This window comes from Siniperca chuatsi, linkage group LG10 (assembly GCF_020085105.1).
Source record: "Siniperca chuatsi isolate FFG_IHB_CAS linkage group LG10, ASM2008510v1, whole genome shotgun sequence".
In the NCBI taxonomy this organism is placed as follows: domain Eukaryota; kingdom Metazoa; phylum Chordata; class Actinopteri; order Centrarchiformes; family Sinipercidae; genus Siniperca; species Siniperca chuatsi.
The window spans coordinates 23762590-23787188 of NC_058051.1; the positions used below are offsets into that span (position 1 = coordinate 23762590).

At 38.6% G+C, this 24599-nt stretch overlaps 1 protein-coding gene across 4 annotated transcripts in view; it reads right to left on the reverse strand.

The window, feature by feature from the left end:
• Window positions 1-1391: 1391 nt before the first annotated feature.
• Window positions 1392-24599, reverse strand: part of LOC122883480 (chemokine-like protein TAFA-1) — a 28214-nt gene continuing 5006 nt past the window's right edge. For all 4 annotated transcript variants that reach the window (XM_044212213.1, XM_044212216.1, XM_044212215.1 and 1 more), the window contains exons 3-6: window positions 5470-5610; window positions 4283-4407; window positions 4075-4161; window positions 1392-3915 (exon numbers count right to left, since the gene is read on the reverse strand). In XM_044212213.1, the coding sequence (XP_044068148.1) occupies window positions 4129-4161; window positions 4283-4407; window positions 5470-5610 (299 nt within the window). In that variant the 3' untranslated portion in view covers window positions 1392-3915; window positions 4075-4128. The remainder of the gene's footprint in view (window positions 3916-4074; window positions 4162-4282; window positions 4408-5469; window positions 5611-24599) is intronic.

Consider the following 24599-nt stretch of genomic DNA (forward strand, 5'->3'; position numbering starts at 1 on the left):
CGATCCCATGTTGGACAGAACATTATTTCAAATGCTAGTTCAAATTGCGATAGCCTGAAGCAAATAAACCAAGACCTAAACAGCATTTTCGTGTATTCATGCAGCAATGTGTAGACAAATGGTGTAGGCCTAATTTCAGCACAATGGATGATGGACATGTGCTGTAATTTGGCATCTGTGTTTATGCAGCACGATCCACAGCACAGATGGAGCCAACAGACAACAAGTGCAAGGGCAGAAACACAGCGGGTAAACAGTGAATACATGCCATTCAGATGCCTATTGATTCTCATTTGATCCCTAATACAACTACACCTGGATTTGCAGTACAATGTCCTCCTTCTAATGGTTGTCTCATCAAAGTTCTTAACTGAGTCAAATTCACACTCCGTATCCTTCTGTTTCACTTGCTTATGCACTGTATTTTTGTATAGTGGATTTCTTTCATAAGTCTTTCTAAAAAGCTGACATGTATACTGGGTTTGGGGTTTTGACAGCTCCATTTGTGATCTCGGCACACCATACTTCACTCTAATTCTGTCACATACAAGCGTTCCTTATGCAAACTTATGGGAAAAGTCAAATCCTTATTTATTTCACCTGTTATACAGCAGCAGGTTCTATCTTCAGAGGTATTTTTGTGACCCAACAGATTTCTCGACAGAAAGATGAAATATTTGCCCGGAGGCAAAACCAATGGACAGACTGCGCCAGTCACTGCCGCGGCCTGTGCAATGGACTTAGCGCATGTTCTAGAGAAGAAGAAGAGTGAGCGGAGCCACACAGTCTGTGAAAGTATTGGATTTAAACACTGGTTTCACCATGGACGACCATTCTATCTCTTAGGGTAGAAAGCAGACATCTGTGAGATCACGAAAATGCATTTGAGGAAGCAGCATGCTTCTGGATAACGGGTAAAAAACTATGTTTCGGGAAACATTAGGGAATGCTATGTGACCGAACCACGGAGTAACGTTCGGAGTGCTGAGGTAAAAATGGGACGGGGATTTTGAGTGACTCACGGGAGCTGTCATTGTTGAATGCTACCAAAAATAATCACTGTTTTATCTTCAAAATGACAAGGTGCTCAAATTTCACTAGCAGTTACAATAGCAGATACCCAGTATCACATCATATCAGAGAAACCGATAAAAGAAATGCTTAAATAAACTGTGTAAGAGGATAGTGAAACAGAGGCTCTCTATTCTTGATCCAAACATTGATGAATTTGGCAGATCATGGTGCAAATAGGTCAGATGGTGAGACAAAATTCTTTAAAAGTTTAAAAGCAGATGACATTAAAGGAAAATAAAAAAATATCAATCATTTATATTTTTATCTCATGAATGGGAGAACTGGTGCATTTGAATGAATAGACAAGCAAGCAAAGCTGAATATTAAGTAAACTTTAATTTTTCCAGAAGATAGATGACATCCCTCACAGCACTAACAGTCACCCAGAGTTCCTCCTGGAATAACTCCCTAGGGGCAGAGGCTGTGAAAGCAATAGCCAGTCTCCCACTGTGATACTGCATCAAAGTGTCATCTGTGTGTGTAATCGTTCTTAGCTTTATATACCTGTGTGTATAGAGAGCAAGAGTAACTCCAGGTAATAACCTGGGTGTCAGGCTTAAAGATACAAGTCTGAAGGGGGTGAATGAGATGTTTTCGGTTGAGATGATTAGGATTAAAGAAATAGTTTGACATTTTGGGAAATACAGTTATTCGCTTTTTTGCCGAGAGTTAGATGAGAAGACTGACACTACTCTCATATTTGTCTATTAAATGTGAAACTATAGCCAGGAGACCATTAGCTTAGCTTAGCATAAAGACTGGGAACGGGGAAGCTCGCCTGGCTCTGTCCAAAGATAAGAAAATCCACTTACCAACACCTCTAAAACTCACTAATTAACATTATTATTATCATTGTTATATCTCGTTTGTTCAATCCGTACAAAAACCAAAGTGTACTGGCAAGTTCACAATGACGACAAGACTCCAGGAAGTCACTGCTCCAAGCCAAGAAATAGAGAACCATAATCGTGACGTGATGTCCAGGCTAGCCTCCATTCCACTAGCTTCTGTAACTCAACATAATCTCTCCTTCAGCATTTCTTTCATCGGACTTCCTGTTCTTGGGTTTTACTATCCATATTCTGTGTCATATTATCCACTACAGCACCCTATTAGAAACAGCTACCTTGGCAATTTTAATAAACTTAAACCACAATACTTTGAGAACATACAAAAACCACAGCTCCTGTGAAAATTTACCGGTGTGGTTTTCTGGGAAACATATTCATTAAATGCCTCTAAAAACAGAAATGTTGAATAAACAACAACATTAGATCTTTTTTGTAATTACCATCTTCATCTAAGCATATGGAGTTAACCACATAGATTAGGTTAGATTTTTAGTTATTTGCATGTCAGTATGATTTTGAATGAGGTTTTCTTACTTCTGAAAAGAACCCTGAAGTTCCGGTTTCACTTTGGCTCTCTATACTTCGACTGATTACCTTCTGTAAAACCACAACTTGCCATTTTCACACTTTGGTTTTTGTTGCATTAAACAAATGAGACATAACATGTTAACTAGTGAGCTTTAGAGGTGCTGGTAGGCGGATTTTTTTTTACCTTGTACAATGTTTCCCCTTGTTTCCAGTCTTTATGCTAAGCTAAGCTAACCGTGGCCTGGCTCCCACTTTATATTTACCGTACAGACATGACAGTGGTATTAATTTTCTCGTGTAGCTCTCAGCAAGAAATCAAACAAGCACATGTCCCAAAAATATTATAAAGAGTACAGTCTAGACCTGCTCTATGGGAAAAGTGCAATGAGATAACTTCTGTTACGAACTGGCGCTATATAAATAAAATTGAATTGAATTGAAAATGTCAATCACTTTTCTTAAAGCAGCGGTTTAACTATTTTAGCATCAAATTGTATTCAGATTTGTGATTACTATGATTTAACATTGGTAACTGACATCTGTGAGGGCAGTAGCAAGGATGCACTCACATTAGGTACAGGAACAATGACTTTAATGAAATTTCAGCACATTTCAATAGATGGCTTCATATGTACTATATCATCATTTGAATGATTTGACACAAATAAGGCATTTCAAGTATCGAAACATTTCAGTATACTGGTATCACATTTTTGGTGAATCAATCAGTTTCAGGGTAGCTGACACGTTACCAAATTCAACTGGTAAAGCCATTTAAGAGGTGATCAAAGGCATACAAGTACCATACAAACAAATGGTAAAATTTACATAATCAAGACACACAAGCTGTGTTTGTAAAACATCTCTCTCACAATGCATCTATTTCATCTTAATGTCACACCCTTGAACTCATCAAACTTTGGCTGTGTTGGGCTTTGTGGGCAACAAGAGGGAAGATTAAGACTGCATTCAGGGATTCGAATGATTGTTTTTCACCACCACCATAAATAAAGTTCATGTACACAAGAAAGGACAAACAATTTATGTACAATATTTTCCTCTTACAATATTTAAAAAAAAAGAAAAACCTGAGGGCTGTCAACTACTGTACTTGCTCATCCCATGTCTTTTGATGTATTCCTGTCCTGTTTGGTGCTTTGTAGTGAACATCTCTTTTACTGATGTCTGAGGAGGGACGTCAGATGCTCTCCAGATATTAATGCAAATGTCTAGACATTCACATTCCATCTCAAAGTTGGAAAGAAATGATGAAAATATATTCATTACAAGGTTATGATGAAGTTCCCCGCAGGTAGCTTGGAGCGTCAGTATTTTCAGTAGCCTTGAGCAGGATGTGCTTTATGTATTCTACATCTTTTTACACTTTAATCTGAGAAGTGTTCACATTTCTTAAAGCAACAATAGGTTCATTGTCTTTGTGATAATTGGTCCTGTGACAGTGCTGAAACGAGAGGGAAAGACGTATTTAGGAAGATGTAAAAAATCACATAAATCAATATGAATTGTGTGTTTTGCCCTTTACAAAGCTTAGCAATGAATTAATTAGAAGCTGAGAAATTAATTAGCATAGCAGTGTTCCAGTATAAATAAAGAGGCTGACCTGCAGATTAACCTTTTCACCAGAGGCGTTTCCTCGCATCCTTTCCACAAAGTGTTAGTATGTTGATGTTGTGTATGGCTGAGTGTTCTGACAAGAACAAGAAGTAGGAAATTGAGGGGTTAGACCGTGTTGTTAACAAGTCAATTTGCAGCGAAATTCAATCCCAAAAACTATGCTGTGTTGTTGATGCCACAGCGAGTGTCCTTACCCTCGTGGTTTTGATCTTGTTGCCGGCGTAGCACATCCAGCCTGAGTTGTCAGGGAGTGTCTTGCATTCCTCCCCCTCCAGGCAAGGCTCCATCTCACACCACCACTTCCCAATTACTATGGATGCTACAGGCAACAAAGACAAGAGAAATGGTGATGCAGGTAACTTTCCCCCTAACAGAGTGCAAAACCAGATAGCACAGCCCGGCAGTTTACAGATAGTTGGCCATTAGGCAGGGGTGTCTAATTCTAATTATTAAATGCGTCTTGTCACAGATGGCTGTTGGCTGTATATGTATGCTTTAGACAACTTGTGCAAAACTGTTGCATATTACAATGTGAATTCTTTGCCATATGCATTTATTGCAGAGGGTGGATCTGAGGCTTTTCATTGAGTGAGTGGTGTGACTGTGACTTGACTTTAATGCATGCCACATTTCTGCCGTCAGGAGAGAAAATTGCCTTAAATACAGGGTAAGTAGTCAGTAAATGGTTTGTAATGTGTGACAGAGGAAAAGAATCTGTCAGAGCTGACATCGAGAGACCTCAAATTTCCCCAGTCCGCTCTGAGATTGCAGTAATATTTGCAAAAGGATTTAGGATAAAAGCTGCAGGTGAGAGGTTTTCCTAACACTAATATGTGTTTTAGTTGTGTCAGACCTGAGCACCAAATCCATTTCTTACAAGGGATTGAGCCTGTGTAACAGACATTTATCAAAGCATGTATAAAACCATCATAAAATATCTACAAGGTACCTATGTAATCAACAGCCACTTTCCTCTACATCTCTTTGCTTTATGTGCTATATTCAGCAGCAGTGTTTGACTGTCTGCTGTTGGAGTAAAGTTTACCCCTGCAGACACCTTCTGCTGTCTGTCAGCAACCGAATTTGGATGTGACATTATCCCAGATAATGTTAATCTTATCTGGGACAAGGCATTTGCATGGGTGACTGCATGGGCTTTTATTTAAACAAATCTCTGTATCTTTCCAAAACATAGCAGTTTTGTCTGACAGGGTTTCTCTTTTTTATATATTACAGTAAATGTTTAGTTGAATTGAATATAAAAATAGAAATAATTCTTTTCCTGTATTGCAAGCAAATGAAAAAAAAATCCTCATGCAACTTTAGGACAGAATTGTAGTAAAACCTGATATTTTATATTTTCATCTGCTAAAATACTCACCGTCGACACATGAAGGTCTGTTTCTGGTGGTTCCAGCCACCTTCCCCGGCAGACAAGAACACTTGACTGTCTGTGACCGCTCCTCAATACGATTCTTATTACAGCATCTGTGAGCAGCAATTACTTCACATGTGCCCCCCTCTGATAAGAAAGGAAAAAACAGACATCAAACTTCATTAAGACAGCATCTCAGAGGTGATCAAACAGAGCCACATTTTGCTTTCTGAGAACATTTGAACACCTCACCGTGTGGACATTTGTGGCTAAATGGTGGAAAGTACATTTACTTCAGTACTGTAATTTTGAGGTACTTGTACTTTACTTGAGTGTTTGTATTTTATGCTACTTTATACCTTTTTACTCCACTAAATAAGAGCGTAGCGATTAGTAATTTAATTGATAAGTCGATTGTCAGAAAATTAATCGACAACTATTATGAAAATTGATTTATTGTTTAAGTAATTTCTAAGCAAAAATACAAAGTATTCTCTGGTGCCAGTTTATCCAGTGCAAGGATTTTCTGCTTTCCTCTGTTCTATTGTAGACTGAATATCAAGACATTTGAAGACGTTAGTTTATGTGAAACTCGATGGACATTTTTCACTGTTTTCTGGTTTGGACCCTTTGTCACGTTTTAGATGTCTATGAGTTGTTAGCAGTTCCATCAAAGAGACACTTCCCCTCTGAACTTCTCTGATGGTTTCATTTAAATAACTGTTCATAATATCCAATATGTCACAAAAAAGGGAAGATTACAAAAACATCCAAAAAATGAAAACATATTTGTGTTGTAGAACTTAGTTTTTTCTTCTTTCCTCTCCCATTAATCATCCCACGACCCCTCAGATTTATCTCGTTTAAACTGATAACACAGAGTATTTTTTTCATTTGTAGTACTGGTACTTAAGTAAAAGATCTGAATACTTCCTCCACCACTGACTGTCATATCCACATTTCTACTTATAATTTTGAACATTTTGAAAATGTATTTTAATGGCATGTATCTCATGCTTAATTTACAATGTCCCTATTCATAAATTCTTTATATTCGCAGGTTCATTTCTTGCAGTAAAATAACTGTAAAACATCACAGAAATTTGTTGTAAACAAGAATAATTGTGCTTTACACTCTTTGAGCGAGCAAGGCCCCTGCAGCTCGATGAATGTAAAATGATGATGAAGAGATGTGTGAATGCAGGCAGAAAAAAAGACTATTCGCAGGAGGAGACACCTGCTTCAGGGTTATCATGAATATGAACACTGGCTCCACCATGCAATTATCACCAAACTACTGGCTGTGCCCTGAAGGATAAGAGGACTGGACCGAACGGACTTGACCCACCTCAACCGCTGGCCTCTCCCACCCACTGTGCCCAGACTCTCCACATATGAGAGTTGTGCAGCAAGGACCATCTGACAATTACACCCGTCAGCATGACACAAGATCAAGGAGGTTGTCGAGAGAAAGAGCAGTGATAGGGGGAAAAAGTATCCAGTATTTTGCCAGCAAAGTGATTTGAAGTAATGTTTGACAATGAGCTGTGGGTTTGTGAAATGTGTCGTGGCTGGATTTGCATATATCGCTTTACTACATTTGAATATTTTGGTCTGTGAGGCTCTCCTGATGCAGAGTTTCTTAGAGGCAAAAATGCAGCTGTGGACACTATCTTACGAGAAAACCTGCTGTGGTTCGAACAGCATACAGCATCGAATCACTGCAGTTCAGGTAATCATAATTCAATCAATATGAAGCCAAGTGGTGACAATTGATTAGTCCTTATTTCAACATTCCCTAATTAACATTTATAAGTAGCATATAAACCATTACAACACACAATAACATAGTTGTAAGCAGATATAAAGACATTTTTATTTGTCCACAACTATAATGCCTCCTTCATGCTTTAAAACATAATATAGCACAGTTGTAATCACATACTGTATAATGATATGTAAACTGAAACAAGTGGTCGATTAATTGATTAGACGACCGACAGAAAATGTGTCTGCAACAATTTTGATAATAAACTCTTATTATTATCTTATTTTAGTTGTTTCATCAAGAAAAATGGAAAATATTTGCTTGTTCCTGCTTTTTAAGTGTTAGGATTTGCAGCATTTCTGTGTTCTATAAAATTTTTCAATAGCTATAACTCCTCCTTTGGCCACTCATAAGTATGGAGGTTGGTGTAAAAACAGATAATGAATGACAACATCGTAAATAATAATTATTAAAATTATTAATTAATTATTAATTAATAATTAAATAGTTATAATAACATAACATTTGTCTTAATATGATAATACATATTTTACAAATACTGTACATTAATATACACTAAGGAAAGTCCTTATATCTGTGTACAACTACATTATAGTGTGTTATAAACCATTTATTAACTGTTTAATGAATGGATTACAGTAACGAATGGTTAAAGTGTTACCGGGTTGGTGACTGTTGGTCGGACAAAACAAGACATTTGAACATGTCATCTTGGACTCTCAGAACTTGTAATGGGTATTTTTCACATTGTTTGGGGCGTTTCATAAACTAAATGATTTACAAAGTAATTTTCAGATTTGCCCAAAAAAGTGTTGCCATTGTGGAGACTGCTGTGTTACATAGAATATTTGTTCAGCCCACGATTTAAACCAGCCAAACTAAGCCATAAAGTAGCTTAAATTCAAAAAGGCCAGAGAGAGCGAGAGTTGTGTCAATTTCTAGATATAATTAAGCCATCGTGTGAGCTCCTGAGGGGATTAACCAACACTCAACCTGCTGGATAGATCAGTGGGCTCGTCTCACACTTTATTCTCTCCTTTCTACCACATTGCACTATTTAAGAAAAGATCATAATCTTCTCTCATGTGCATAAAACCTCAAGAGAAGTCAGAATTATATTGTGATAAACTTGATCGCACTTCATTTAGGATTCGGTGTTTCTCCCGAGTGGATATAAAGTATATTTGCAGTGCCTGGTTGTAAATCTGCTCATACTGAAGTAAATGACAAATATTAATTAACAGAACTAGTGTCAAGGTGTTGATTGGATAAGTGAGTTTACGCAACTAAATTAATAGCCATATTTCAACACAGGGGAAAGAAAGAATTAAGAAATCCTGTCTTTTTCCTGCTTCTTGCCAAGTCTGTTGAGTTTCTTGGGGTTATCATGACTCCTGGCTCTGTATTTCAGAAAACATCAACAGCCTTTGGTTTAACTGAAAAATATCCAGATCTTGTAGCCGGTCTGGGAGAATGTTGCCTGCTGTCTGATGCACTCAACAAAAGGGCATGTCTGCACAACGATAATCGTGATGTACCAGTGGAAGCAGTGGGGCATCATTTGAAAACAACAGCCCACAGGGGTTTGTTCTTCTTAATGCATCTCCCTAATTGCATAAGACAGCCCCAGATTTCCTCTTTGATCTATTAAAAACACACTACTCAACAGAATTAACTTGCACTGCTTGTTGCTAGCAAAGAATCGGGATTCTCTATATTTGGAAATCATCACCTCAGAAGAATACATTAAAATCAAATAAAAATGTAAATCAGCGTGGTATTTCCAGCTGGCAGGTGTACTGGGTACCTTTAAACAAATGCTATGCAACACTGACGAGCACTCTTCAAGTTCACCCATGGTTTCAGCCTGCGAGAACAACACGCTGCATGCTCCGGGACCACATCTTTGCATTATAAATATTTCAGAGGGAGATGGAGAATAACATGGCTGGAAATGAACGCTCTCATCAGGTGAAGGCTGGAGCCATGCAAGGGTATAATTGTTTTCTGTATTTCCATTTTCCCCCATTATCAGTGGCTATGAACAAAGTCAGTCTCCCAAATGACAAACAGCTTCAAGGTGTGAAAGAGAGAGTGTGTGTGTGTGTGTGTGTGTGTGTGTGTACTTGTGTTGTCTCCCCAGCAACATACTGATTGACAGGGAACAAGGGTCACGCAGAAATTGCCATTTGTTGGGTCAGGGGTCACACAGAAGCAGAGGGTCTCAACTGGAACTGGACTGTTTTTGTTGCCATGCTCTGTGCTCCTGCCTCTTCATTACTCTGAGCTGGGAAACAGAGGCTGTCAAGAAACGAGGTGACCACCTACAACCTGCACCCAACAGGGCACAGCTCATTTTTAGGTCTGAAAGAGGTGTAAAAGTCATAACTTTGTGCTATATGATGTGGAGGTTCAGTCATGCTGTCTGAGATGATTTGTTCCTGGTGTTGCTTGGTTTCTTATGTTGATTTATTTCCTGTGCTGAGATTTCTTTGGTTAGTCTGTTCTGGCTGCAGAAAAAAAATCCTGCTTGAGAACAATGAACATATGTTGTATTTAGTATTGCAGTCCACGGTCCAAATTTTCTGTTCTCTGTCTCTTCTGCTATTGTTCTCGGCCTCAGATTAGAGTAACTTATTCTCTGACTTAGCGGACCAAGGGCCTTTTCATGTATTCTAAGGTTACAGATGTCACAACCCATTTTTATGAATTAGAATTCAACATTAGGAGCACTTTAATATTTAGCCAAATTAAAGCATTTTAATTGGAAAACACTTCACTGCAATTGCATGTTTATTCAACAAAATTACTTTCTGTAATAAATTTAATATGTGCACATACTCAAGTACTGTACTTCAAGGGCTACTCCACTGATTTGCACTTCCCAAAAGTTGGAGGACTCACAAGAGTCAGATTCCTTTTTAAAAAAGGTCAGGCTTTCTCTTAAAAATGTTATACTTATAGTTGTCAAGGAATTGTACATGTGGTTTCCACAGTGGTGGAATGTAACTAAGTACATTTACTCAAGTACAGTACTTAAGTACAAATTTGAGGTACTTGTACTTTACTTCAGTGTTTCCATTTCATGATACTTCTACACACTTCTACTCCACTAAAGAATATAGAATATAGAATTTTAGTTATTAGTTACTTTTTTCATACACAACATATGATCACCTTTTAAATTATGATGTATTTGTTTCCTACTAAAATCTCCTTCTTATCAAGTCATTTGCGTCCTAACCACTTTATTTTACTTTCCATGCAAATCAATTTGTTTTAATTATTTTCTAAAAAGTTACATTTTTCATGATTCTAGTGCAGCTACATGTGTCATACTCTCTTGTTTCAAGATAGAGCCAGTTCTTTGGACAGGTTCATTTGAATTAAAAACCTTACTTTTTTTAACCTTACTAACAGATTTATTCACTTGTTTTATGAAAAGTTTTTTAGGACCCAATTATGGCCTGAATTTTCTTTTCAAGATTGGGACTTTTGGACTGTTAGATTGAACTGCCCAACACTATATAACAAAGTTAAAAATAGGTCCACTTCAGCCAGTTGTAACAGTAAAATGCTTCTTAGACATTAAAATAGTAATAATAATCCAATATTAAAATCTATAAAAAAATGGGCCTCTACATTACTTTTACTTTGATACTTTAAACCAGCCACAAGGAGTATAGCTTGTTATGAAACAGTCTCAATTTAACACTGATTCCTCTATTTGACCTACATAAGCAAACGAGACCATCAGCGAGAAGACTATTTCTAAATAGTTATTCTAAATGCCTGTCCCGGGGTCCGATTCCAGACAGGAAGAGCCTATGTTTAAATTTTCCCAGGCAAAGTTTCGCAGTGAGTAGGCTAGTACGTTAGCCGATTAAAAGGGAGCAGGACGAGATTTCTCTCGTTTTATTATTGACGTTATATTTTGTGCTTATGGCTGGAAGAACAAAAAAAGCTAAACGCTACAGTGATAGAGCACGGGCGAAAACACAAGTCAGCCTGTCATTCAACAGATGGAGAGAATTGCGGGATTTGAAAGGATTCAAAACTAATCCTGAATTGGTCCTCTTCCTCCTAGACAGGTATGTAATATGTCCATTATATTTGGCTGTGTACAGTCCATGGAGGTGTAGGTCATGGTGGACATTACTTTAATACAACTGGCTTATAACGTAACATTACTGTATATGTTGGCCTTGCTGCCGAGCTATATCTTGCTGTTGGCTTATTATTATGAAGACATAACATTACTAGGGACTGTTGATAACTTTAGCTTTCTCAACTAAATTTTTATTACTGAGCAACCAAATCTGTTAGTAGTAGGCTTACAACCTAGGCGCATGAACAGTACTAAAACAAAGTTTAATTTGTTTCACCATCATCATATTACAATTATTAATCTTAAATAGCCACAAATAGATACATTAGCTCATTGCTATGCATCCTATGCTGTGTTTAAAAAAGAAAAATAGAATTAAAAATCTTAAAAGGGCGCCTTTCTGGGCGCCCCAGTAGTTCACCTGGTAGAGCACGTGACCCATGTACAAAGCTGAGTCCTTATCGCAGCAGCCTGGGTTTGAATTCAGCCTGTGGCCCTTTGCTGCACAAATGCACGCACTAGCCAGATCAAGATCTTTACGACACAAGGCGGTGGAAAGACTACTACTTTTGTCCACAGGGGTCGCCAAAATGAAAGTTCCTTGTAATTGCTTTAAGTAAAGTTTCTGAAAATACTTATTTTGAATGCAGGACTTTTAGTTGTGAGTAGTATTTTTTACATAGTCGTAGTATTACTTTTACTTAGTAAAGGATTCCAATATGTCTTCCACCACTAGATGTTCAAATGCACTTTAAGGACTTCTCGTCCGTGTTAGCTGTAAAGCTGTTTTGTTTTTTTTTACATTTATTTTAACATCTACAAGTCCATGACAACTGGGCTGATGAAGACAATGTGATGTGATCAAAAGTTCCAGACCTAGTAGTGAGATTGATTTCATAATCACTGCAGTATACAGTATATTTTACTTGTAGAAAACCAATAATTTGAATTATAAATGCAGAGTTGGAAAAAGTACTCAGCCTTAAGTACAAGTAAAAAATTTCACAAATAGACCTTGTGGTGAGATTGTTTTCTCAACTGCTGTTTCCAAGGTCAAGAATGAATAGCATTCCTTAATGGCAGTCATTGTATACTATCTAGTAGGCCTGTCTCATGATTTTCTCATCATTTAAAGCTATAGCAGGCTGTCAGACTCTTCTGTCTTACTGTGCCAACTTTTTCAGTCTGTCTTGGTCTTTTATTCTATTGTATTGTATTCTTTGCGTATCACAAAGTGACTAACGTCTTCTTTTATGTCTGCAAATCAAGATGTAACAGTGTGTTGACAGTTACTGCAAAATAAATTTAACAGTGAGAGTAAAGTGGCTTTTGTAAAACCTAACAAACCCTCTGGCACTCTACACAACTTCTCACAGAGGAATCTGTTCAGTTCAAGTTTATCACATGGAAATTTGTCAGAGCACTTAACTGTAATGCTATTATCTACACAAATGACAACACCTGGCATCAGCGGTGTCTCAGCTGCTGGATGGAGAGCAAGTGCAGTTGTGTTGACGGTCTCTGGCACACTGAGTCACCCTGGATGCCAATAACACTGCATCAAAAACCAATGAGTTATGGACAGCAAGCCTGGATGAAGGCAAATGCTGTCAAATCGTGTGTGAACGTGTACTGCCGATTCTGAATTTCTGTGGATCTGCGATTCTGCCTGCCTAATGAATGTGAGCAGAGTTCATGTGGGACCAGTAAATGGTTCTTCAAATGTGATGAAACAGCCATTGCGCAGAGGAAAATGGTCAGTATATCTCAATAGAAATGTCAGTATGCAATAAGTATGCAATGACTCGCTGTCTACTGTAATGAGCCCAGACTGTGTGGTTGTCTCTGGAGAGCTGATAGCAAGTATACCGTCTGAATGGCAACACTCCTCTGCCATCTGTTCCAGGCGTTTGACACAGTGTGTACATGAAAGAATACTATATGTGCAATTCATAGAGGGATTCTGAGCACTGATTCCTCTCATTTGGGGAAAACCTTAAAATCCAAGTGAAATATGTGGGTTTAATGAATACAGCATATGACTGAGAGGATAGCAGTAAGAGTAGTCACTGTTACACTCTATACACAAACCAAATGGAAAGCCTAAGGGACTCAATTTAGCAGGTAACCTGTCTCTCTCCTGCGGCTTTGGATTCCAGTGATTGGCAGCCAGTGGTACTATGTGTACACCCTGCACTGAATGTGCACACTCACATGCACATTTAAGTGCCATGTGATAATATATCTTAACTGTGTAACATCTGAATAACTCTCAGACTCAGAGTCCATGCAAACATAGAGTTCGTATTACCTGTGATTAATTATTTTGTAACTTAAAAGTCATTTACAAGAGACAACAGGCCTTGATCTCAAAACCACAGCAGTCCGTGTTTTAGAGCAGCATGCCTGTCACCTTTTAATGGGAAATGCATCCAAGGTGACCCATAATAGGCTCCACTTTCTCCGTGCATGCTCTCTGCAGACATCCAACCCAGCAGGCTACGGCAGTTCTATCGCTGACAGGAAATGGGAGCGGCAGATTAGAGAATGTCAAATTAATGCAGATGGAAGACAGTGAGAGGCACAAAACATGTGACTGCATGGTGTCAAATTGAGTGACTATTTTTTTCCCTTCCTTCTGTGAAAACATCTGAAGTCCCTGTAGTACTGTTGTTATTCTAGACATAAATGCTAGGGTGAAAGTGAGTGACATATTGCTCTATAAACTGCAAGACAAATGTGTTTCGAGGTGAGGAAAATGCAGAGGACTTGTGTGTTGGTGTAAACCATTATAAAACGTTTGAGTAAACTTGAGTCTTTAAAATATTTTGCGAATTAACGGTGTTGGGGAAAAGCTTCAGATACTAAAGGTGTGAACACATGGGGATGTTTTTTCTTAACAAACTAGATTTCTTTTTTTATGCATGTGTAAGTTTACACTTGTGTGTGCATGTGTGTTCGTAAGAGAGAGTGCATGTGCTTGCCGAAGAGAGGAATCAAAACAATTTACAAGCAAAGAAAACTACCAATTGCTACTCTGAAAAAAGCACTGTCCATGACAAACAAAAGAATAGAAATTCATGAAATATGGCTGGCGGTTTTGACAGCGTGTCACACAAGGAGGCCGAAAGATTGGTCCTGTGCAGTGGGCCAAAGATGGGTGATACTTTATTGAAATGCAAAATGACTACTCACAGAGCAGAGCTGGTGTTGTTTTAAGATGCATGAAAACTGCATGGAACAGAGGAAGCAGCGAGTGGTAGGGAATGGGTTTTGCATTTGCATGTGAGCCTCAAAGCCTGTTGTCTCTTTTGTCACACACAAAACAGGCCCAGGACACTGCAAGACTGGTCCTGATCAAGGGCATTAAATGCTTTAAATGCCTGTGGTTATTTGGTTTTTATGGTGGAGATGTGTGGCTTGTTGAGCATGACAGCGACGTGCTGAACAACAGCAGTCACACAGCAGCTTTCATGTCCATTAATCACATATAAACAAAGGCACTCTATCTACATCATACCCTTGTAGCACACACTCACTGCAGAGCATTTTGAAAATGGGCAAACAGAAAAATTGCAATGTAAAAATATCTCTTCCGTCAGTGAGATGTCATTCATTTTTAAATGTCAAGCTTTTCCTGTCCCTCATTCTAGCCCCTTTCCCCAACTGTCAAATGTCCAGAACTGGTGCTTCATATTTTTAGATCGCCTGCTCTGATGAAAGAGTTACATTCAGCGAGAAGAAAAGGAAACAGAGATAGAGTCAAGTCAGAGAGCCTTTAGAGAACAGCTGCTCGCCTCTGATGTGACTGCTGGCCCTCTCACTGCCGGCCAGTGTGCCAATGTGCCTGCAACATGTAAACTGTGTAATAATGCATAATACAAAGGCTAAATGACCTTTCATGCTGTATGACATGTCTCTGAAGGGTCGGTGGTGATGATTATACAATACCTGCAAGCTGAAATTGGTAGGGATGGTTCTTTACTTATTCAGTATGATACAGCAGATTGTGTCACATGATCAACATTTTTATCACATCTTACTGCAGTTAAGAAAGGTATAGAACGTCTTGCTGTATAGCGAAATATTTTCAGCGCCTATACAACCAGCCCGTTCTCAAGGTGTCAAATATCGATGCTTTGTCACGCCCCTCTGCGTCATATAAACACACACAAGGTACCCTTTAGTGTCTGTATTAGACGCACAGGGCTGTCAGAAAGCCTTAATGAAATCAGGTGACGTAATGTAAAGAGCGACAAAGCCTGCTTTAGGCAGTGGGTTGGTTGGACTTTCACCCAGGAGACTTGGATTCGTGTTCCACATTTAACCAAAAGTTAAAGCTGACTTTAAAGTTTTATGTTTTAAGTCACGTTACATGTCACATGACATGACTTTTGTCACGTGACTTCCTACTGCCTAGCCAAGTGCTTTTTTTCCCTAAACCTAACAATATTTTTAAATGACGTTACATCGTTTCTGAAGGTGCCTCCGCCTAATGCCAAAGGGTACCTTGTGCGTGTTTATACAATGCAGAGGAGCGTGACAGAACATCGGTATTTGACGCCCTGGGAATGAGAATGCATTGCAGCAACATGTTTTAAATCAGACATTGTAGATATGTTCATTTTACTGACTGCTTCATTAAATTTAGTTAAATTACGGGATACAGATCAGATCATAATAGGACATGTAGTGCTTTTTTATTGTAATTTAATTTCATCAAGTGAGACGGGACATGGAATGTTTCAGTCAATCCTTCCATCATGTTGTTCATATTTAACAAAATGTATTTTCCCACTTTTGTCCAACCATTTTTACATGTGCACACTCCAGTCTCTCCATGAAAGGTAATTGGATCTGTAGTGTAAATATGCCAGAAGACTTGTGGCACACCAAGGCGATATTAGAGCAGGGAAAAAAATGAAATCTGCAATAGAGCTCGATAAACCCAATATTAATTACTTTGCTTATTTCTCATACTACCCTCCCCCTTGGAGCCAATTAGTAAGTTGAGATGCTTCTTTTCAGTTTAATGAGGTCTAAGTAATGATAATGAATTTCATATTCCTGCCAAGCATTCAAAATAGGCTAGTGGAACCACAAAGGCAATGCCATATGAAATGATCTCTCAAGCATTATTCCCATTCTGCAAGAAATATTTCTTTCATTGAGAAAATCAAAAATGAGGAAATGAGGTCCCATTTTCACCACTACAAATACAGAGGATGAATTAATAGAAGTCATTTTTCTTCACGCTGACGCCGTTCGGGGATGGCGGGTTGTTAGTCACATGAAATAACTCTGAATCTGCAGCCCCAGTTTTAACTATATTTTAATAAACGATGTGTCTCACAACTGGGTCACCAAATCTTCAAAATCACATCTAAATTCCACCACAAATGGCCAACAGTGAAGTGACAAAAACCCTGTTCATCGTCTAAAGAGCAGGGAGAGCCTGAGGGCTGCCACACCTTGAAAATTCTCCACAAGGAAAAAGTCAGAGAGGGACAAAAACGTCCTGTGACAAATTTGTTACATCTCTACAGTTCCATATAATGTGGGTTAGCAACAAAACTAAGCAGCAGGGTAGCCTTTTACCTTGGCAGGGAGCATATTTGCTGGAACAATCCCCAGTACACACAAGACAAGAATGTCTGAACTCCCTGATATGATATTTACAAACAGTGGGGACATGAAGCTGTCATTAGTTTAACAGTAGTTTTTGTTTCATGGGGAAAATGAAAGAGGAACAGTGCTCACACATGAACCCACACAGGCTTGTGCAACCACTGACATCAGCAATTACTGTGAAGTGTGGTGATGGTGGGATCCTTTCTATTGTGAGGGCTTGTTTTGATTCTCTGGCATGGGAACAAAAGATAAAAGGTTGGATTGTTTTTCCCCCCATGTTATTAATCAAGAAAAATTTGAAGTGTTGTCACTGTATCGGGCACAACATGTACTGTAGTCTGTTATCCTGTAACTCAGTGGGTTTAATGTTGTGACTCCAAATACAGCAACCCAAGGCTAAAAATGGACAGAGTCCAGTTATGGTGCTGCAAAGTGCTTCAGATTAGTTGTGTTCACTTTCCTATCATTGTCTAATGAAGGGGTGGGGCCAGAGGGATGTCCCCCTACCAGACTCAGAAGGTGACAGGTAGCAGACTTGCTAGTATCATGGATGTATTACTGAATGGGCCTATGGGGTACTGGCCAAGGGCCCCTGGACAAGAACCTCTGTATGAAGTGAATGTTAACAATTCTTGATGGAAAGTCACTCAAACGACTACAAAGAGACGTGAAACGACCACAAAGAGCAAAACTGCAAAAAGTTGTAAAACAACAACAAAAGATGACAAACAACTGAGAAGAGACACAAAACTACTAAAAAGAGAGGCAAAAAGGCTAAAATGAGACACAAAATGACCAAAAAGAGATGCAAAATTACAAAAAAAGAGATGAAAAAAATTGACCACAAAGAAACACAAAATAAAATAATTAAAGTGGGCCTATTACGCTTTCCCTTATTTTCTGTCATATATATAATGTTACAATGTCGGATGTTCATATTAAACGTGGCCAAAGTTTCAAATAATGAGGTAAACGTATGTAAAAGTAATCCCTGTGAGCAAAAAGCTCAGGCTTCAGACTGCTCTGAATACTATCCGGCAGTGTCTATAATTTTTTCAATTTCATTCTTGTCTCATTTGTGGTCTGATAAACAGTAAATTCATCAATTCACTGCCCCAAAATGCTATTTTCCAAGCTAAGTTATTGTACCTGTCATATGCCGTCGAAGACACCGGCAAGAGGATGAGGCACATCTCACAAGCACTGGGTGCTGCCCAGGGATGTATAAAGAGAACTGGATACAGCATTGGAGGTGGGCCTATTCATTCCTATGAAAGCTACTCAGTGGTGAATGAAGCCAAAAAAGTTTGACTTCCGGGAAAAAAATAACCTGGATCGTCCACATAGCTTCCGCATTGTACAGCCCCACAGGAGCAAGTGCACTAGCGTTTCCTTTAACTTGACTGAGCCGGCTAACATACAGTTTAGCCCTCTGCTAATTTGAATGGGGATAAAATTATTTAATCGTTCAGCTCTTCTAGACTTTCCAAATGTTATTGGACCGAACGGATCAGACAAGTAAAACAAGTCATTTTGCGTCATGTCTGTGTTTAGGGCCCATTGTCTAACAATATGTATTGTCAATATGTTACAAATAGTAGCTATATATAGATATTATTTCAGATTAGAATATTCAAAGTTCATTTATTACAATGAAAAAACAATGTAACTATTAATAATGTACAGTTTATTATTTAAAAGAACCAGGCCTTTAAATGTGAATCATATTTAAAGTTTTATTGATTTTACAATTGTGCCCCCCCCCCCTTAAAACTGTGCACCAATCAGGCCCCCCACATTCAAAAGTTTCTAAACCCACCCTTGGTCTAATGCAGATGCATAATTCACAGTAATGAAAGTTTAATACTAATTACACCTAACATCATCATTACAAATTAATTAATGTGAAAAATTAATGTAATCCATAAACTCTGTTAAGAAGCCTCTAATTCATTTTCAGTCAGAGCTAGTTCTAAATGTTCAGCAGACTCAACTTTCCAGAGCATTGTTTAATATGAGAAAAAACACTTATTTGGTTTGCTGTTTGCACACAACAAAAAGAATAATATCTGTAATAGCTGAGCTTTTTTTTTTTTTTTTTATTTCTGGATTCAATTCAATTCAATTGAATTGTATTTATATAGCACCAATTCATAACAGAAGTGATCTCATTGCACTTTTCCTATAGAGCAGGTCTAAACTGTACTCTTTTTAATATTATTTACAGAGACCCAACAATTCCCACCAAGAGCAAACTGAATGTTTTAATCAGGACTCAAGGTTATAGAGTCAACTATCCTTCAGCTATGTCAGCTGTAACAACAATATATTTAGAAAATTGCTGCTAACTACTAAACAAAGCAAGGGTCTTAAAATCTTGCTAATGACCCCAAGAGGATGCTCTGCTTCTCATACCCAACAGAAGCAAAGTGGTTTGAAATGATCAACTAATAATGCCATTCTGGGGCAAATTATGTTCCGCTATTCTCTGCAGTTATTAAACTGCAAACGTCTCTTAACTACAAGCCTCCTTTATGTGCAGTCGTGATGATTTTTGGAGAAACAATTTGGCCAGGGGCTGCAATTCATGGTAGCAGTGCTGTAACATAAATGTACTTATTAATTTGGGTTGTAACAGTACATATACTCCTCACAAGCTGTTTGGTACAGGACGTTTGGTTTAGTACACAAATTTCTTTTGTTCATTCCATCCTATGATCCAAATAATTACAGACTTATTAGTATAATACACCATACTTACAGTTTATGTCTCACAAATTGCAGAACATTGATTTGAGTCCCACCCATAAAAATTTGGCAGTGTGTCAGTTGTTGACTGTAATGAACTGTGTTTGTCCGGCTAGCCCAGCTCATGTACTGCTGTTTAATGTTGACATTTGCATACCTCAGCTCCTTAGAGACCTGAGGTCAATATTACACCCTGTCTACTTTATTAATTTTATTAAATTAAGCCCTTAAGCCCCAGCTATTCCTTAAACTATTTGTTTCTAACAATTTTCTGGTGGCAGAATGTTGAAATTGTTGGAAATCCTTTTTTGTAGCCATGCTATAGCGGCATGGCTCACTTGGTCGGCCCATTCATTTTGTCCAGACTGAAATATCTCAACAACTACTGGATGGACTGCAATAACAATCTTTTTTTGTAAAGACATTCATGTTTCCCTCAGGATGAATTGTAACAATTTTTATGATCCCTTAACTTTTCCTTTAGTGGCATCATCAGGTCAAACTTTTAAGTGGCCCAATACATGGGTTTATGACCAAATACCTGCAAAACTAATGACACAGAATGCGCCTTCCAAAGACCAAAGACATACAGGTTGGGTTCTTGGCGACTCTTAATTGCCCGTAGGTGTGAATTGACTGGCGACCTGTCCAGGGTGTACACCACTGCTCGCCCAATGTCAGCTGAGATTGGCTTCAGGACCCCTGCGACCCTCAAGGATAAGTCCGTATAGCTAATGGATGGATGGAATGGACTAATGAGATTCATGCTGTGCTTTGTGTTTAGTGCTAATTGGCAAATGTTAGCATGCTTACATGCTAAGATAGTGAACATGGTAAACATTATATCGTCAGCATTGTCATTGTGAGCATGTTAGCATTTAGCTCAAAGCACAGCTGTGCATAAGTAGCCTATAGTCTCACAGAGCTGCTAGCATGGTTGTAGACTCTTAGGCTTGTTCTAATATTTAGCTTTACTGTATTGTAATAGTGTTGTTTTCTTCTTTTCAAGATATGCAGGGAGCAGGAAATAGCAGGTAATGTGTTTTCTTGTTTGGCCCTTGGTAACTGATACTATGAATTAATGCAGACAGAAGAATGAAGACAGAAAAACAGAGACTGGAGCACACTGATTGATTTGCAGCCTTTAAATGTGAACAACAAGAATGAAGATGTTTGTTTATGTTACTTGTCACAGTAACATGATGGTGACAGGAATGAAGCACTTTTTTGATATTGTAGGGTTTTGATGACAGTAAATCTAAAAATGAAGATGTGCCTGATGATGAGGATTATATTTTTGTGCCGAATGATCAGTCAGATATTTCTGAAACAGAAATGGAGCATGAGTACACCATTGCTAGCTCATAGGTCATTGGCTTGACAGCAAAATAGCGGACTACTGCTAGCAGTGTGCACAACCATGTAGCAATGACCACAAGACAGTGACTGAGATTTGTGAGGTGCTGACTAATTTGTGTTTGGCCTGTGCAAGTCATTGAGCAGTTAGAATACCTGTGTAACTTGTAACACAGTTTAGTATATACCGTATATATACAGTAGGTATATGTGTAGAATATAATAGGCTATGTTAAAATATATATCACTATGGTCTTGAAGTAGTTTTTTGGCATCTATAAATGATTGGGAAAAAAAACAAATAAATGGCTTTGGGGGAGGGGTTACTATTGTTAATAGTATGTTCTCAATTTGTGTTAAATAAGCGATGGGTCTCTAAAGACCATACGTATGTAGGAATATTTGGAAAAACACAAAACTCATGCAGGTAAGGGTTAAAATAAATGGAAAGAAATTTAGTTTTTCATTTTCCCAACTTTACCAAAAACAGCTGTGACCTCAACACTGCGATACTCGCAGAGCCGTGAACTTTGTCTTCCTTTCACACCCTTTTTATTAACGCTTGGGGATTCGGACTAAGGCAACAATCAGCTGGCATAGTTTTGAGAGAGAAAGCTGGCTAATTAATTAAGCTGTGGGCCACCGAAATTCATTTTGCATATAAGCGTTGTGACCACAAACCATAGCCCCTGCACAGAATTGGCTGAAAGACTTCAATTAAACATGCTGTTTAAACAAATATCCACAAGCTTAAAGGAGCTCTCTCTTATGAATAATTCATAGCCTGGAAGAGGAAATAAATGGGAAATACTGAAAAATGTTAAACCTATTTGTAGCTGTGAGCATACAGTAATAATTAGGGCACTGATTGTCCTTAGATTAATTTACTTAAGAATATATTTTTTCTACACGAATAGTTTATTTCTGGTAAAATATATGATACAGGACAGGTGAACAAGCTTTGCCTCTTGGAGCTACAAAAGCCAATAAAGCAAAGAAAATCCACTTTGAAGGCTATAGAGGAAGTTTCTGGTGTTTTACAGGGTGGCCAGAGGTCCTTCAACGTCACAGTGGCATGTGTAACAACAGCAGGACAAAGTGGTTTTACTGAGCTCCAGATGTGGAGTTGCCTCGGGCTGAGGCTGTACGCCACTTCCCATTGGCACTGCAGTGGAGCAGCAGTGACACTAGTGAGAGCATGGTTGAGAGGAGGTCTAGGGGAGGGGTGGAGAAAGATGTATGTCAAAATAATGTGCCTCCTGGATGCATTATATAAGGCTATTAAATTGTCAGTGTCTACAACAGTGCATAGAGGATACAACCTTTGTTTGTGACAGCCGAAAATCCATTTTTCATGTTTGTTTCATTGTGAGATTTACCAGCGAGTGGTTTCTTTTGTTGGAGTGCATATAAAAAAAAGCCCTGATCCTCTACTCCTCACTAAAGCTCTGGAAAGGTAGACATGAGGGATTTTAATGGTATTTTCACTCTGGAAAGAAATGAAACTATAGACATACTCCATGTATTAGAACAAAACTAATATTAAAGTCGCTTAACATTGAAAGTATATCCATGTTGAAAAGGTACATCTTTGGGAGGGACTGAGGAGGGGGGGTAACTACAGCTGCTATAGAAGATTATCATAGTAGGTAACAGTATGAGGGGTGAGAAAGACAGTGAAATATATTGATGACTTAAGTCTATATACAGCGGATACTTACAAGTGAGTTACTTCTGCTTGCATCCCTAGTTCCGCTGCCCTGCATATCTTATCTCACTAAGCACATTTACTCACAGCTACACATTGTACAGCAACCACAGGTAAGAGATTATCCACACAGCGTTGAGAATCGATGACCTTTCAGTTATGAACAGTTTGACCCTACAACAACTGTTGGTGGGAGTGAGTTCACAAGGGAGCAAGGCCACCTCAGGCATCCACTATCTACTGTTTGCCGTACTCTCTGCTAACACCTCCACGCACTGCATCACCAATGGCACTCTTTCTTCCACTGGAAATAGACTTCTCCTCATCACATTCAACGCACCTTTGTTCTTTCTGCAGTGAGCATATATTTCAGTCTTTACCAAATATAATACACAAATTGAAATGTTAATCATATTTTCAAGTTTTCAGTAGCTGGATTACATTTTAAAATCACTGCAGGCTGGGGGTTATTTTTTGTTTAGCAAGTCAATGTTTTTGACAAGGAAAATTGTCCTTCTGCAGTTTCCTCTGGACATGTTCAGGGGTCGAGAAATGCATGACCCCAAAAGCAACATCTCTGCCCGGTACTTTACGGATGCACGACAAACACAATCTGTTCTGTTTTGTGCACAGTTCACGCTCTTTGCACCAAATAAATACAGCACCTTATGAATCATACCGCAGAGAACGACACTGCCTGTACCAGGAAGGCAGAGAACAGCCCTAAGCATATCTGAGAGAGTGGCAGGCAGCAATCTGTAAGTAGAGCTGTAGGGTGCCTTGTCCAAATCACTGAGCATACACAAGCACCTACTCAAGGGTCATCCAGCTAATGGACTTCGGGACACACATTCTTTGCAATAAAGCTGCCAATATCTCGGTGCACGAGTGGAACATTTGCTTATACGCTGTCAAAAGAAAGTGAGCACCACAATGCTGCTGATAAATCTGTAATCTTCCTGTCTCATGTGCCTTTTCACGCTACAGGTGTTTTTATTTACAACCAATAATTTATCTAGAGTATGTGTGTGTTGAAAGGATGTGAAGATCAGGTCACAATTTAGCTGTTCCCAAAGTCATTACATTGATTGACTTGGTTTTCTAAACAACATTCCCCCTTAGATCTAAATTTCTATTGGCAAGGACAGAACTGATCTCCCGCCCTCTGTAATCTCGATTTCCTCTGGTAATACCAGTCACCGTGAACTTGTGGCATTTCACTGCCTTTAATGATTGGCCCAGTGGTCTGCAACCAATGGCCTTCTTGCCACCAATTCATGACCCGTCAACCCCAATCCTCCCACCAATCCAACAGGCACACAACACACAGCACAGAACAAATGTCCCAGTGTCAGAATCAATCCAGACAGGCATCCCATCCTCCTCTCATAAAACTGGCATCTTATTTATCCAGGAGTGAGGACAAGCCATACTATGGTAAATGGAACGACAGGGCATTTACACTTTTAGTGGCAGAGGGTCCTGAAGGACTTGAATTGTTCACTTTGAACTCATTTTCTCCAAAAAGGTACCTGAATGCACATTTGAAATATTAATTCCATTTCCCTTTTGTTGACATGAGACCACTTTTTAGAAGATATCCTATTTGTCTTTTTTCTTTTTCTTTTTCTTTTTCTTTTTCTTTTTTTTTTACATTTATTCTCCTCCAATACACATGTGCAGACATGAGAAACGAAATGAAGGTGTTGGAACAGGAAGTTTCTGACTCACAATATTGAGAGTATTGAAAAGACCCCTTGCTGATGTGCTTGAGGTGCACCGGCGCATAGAGGAAA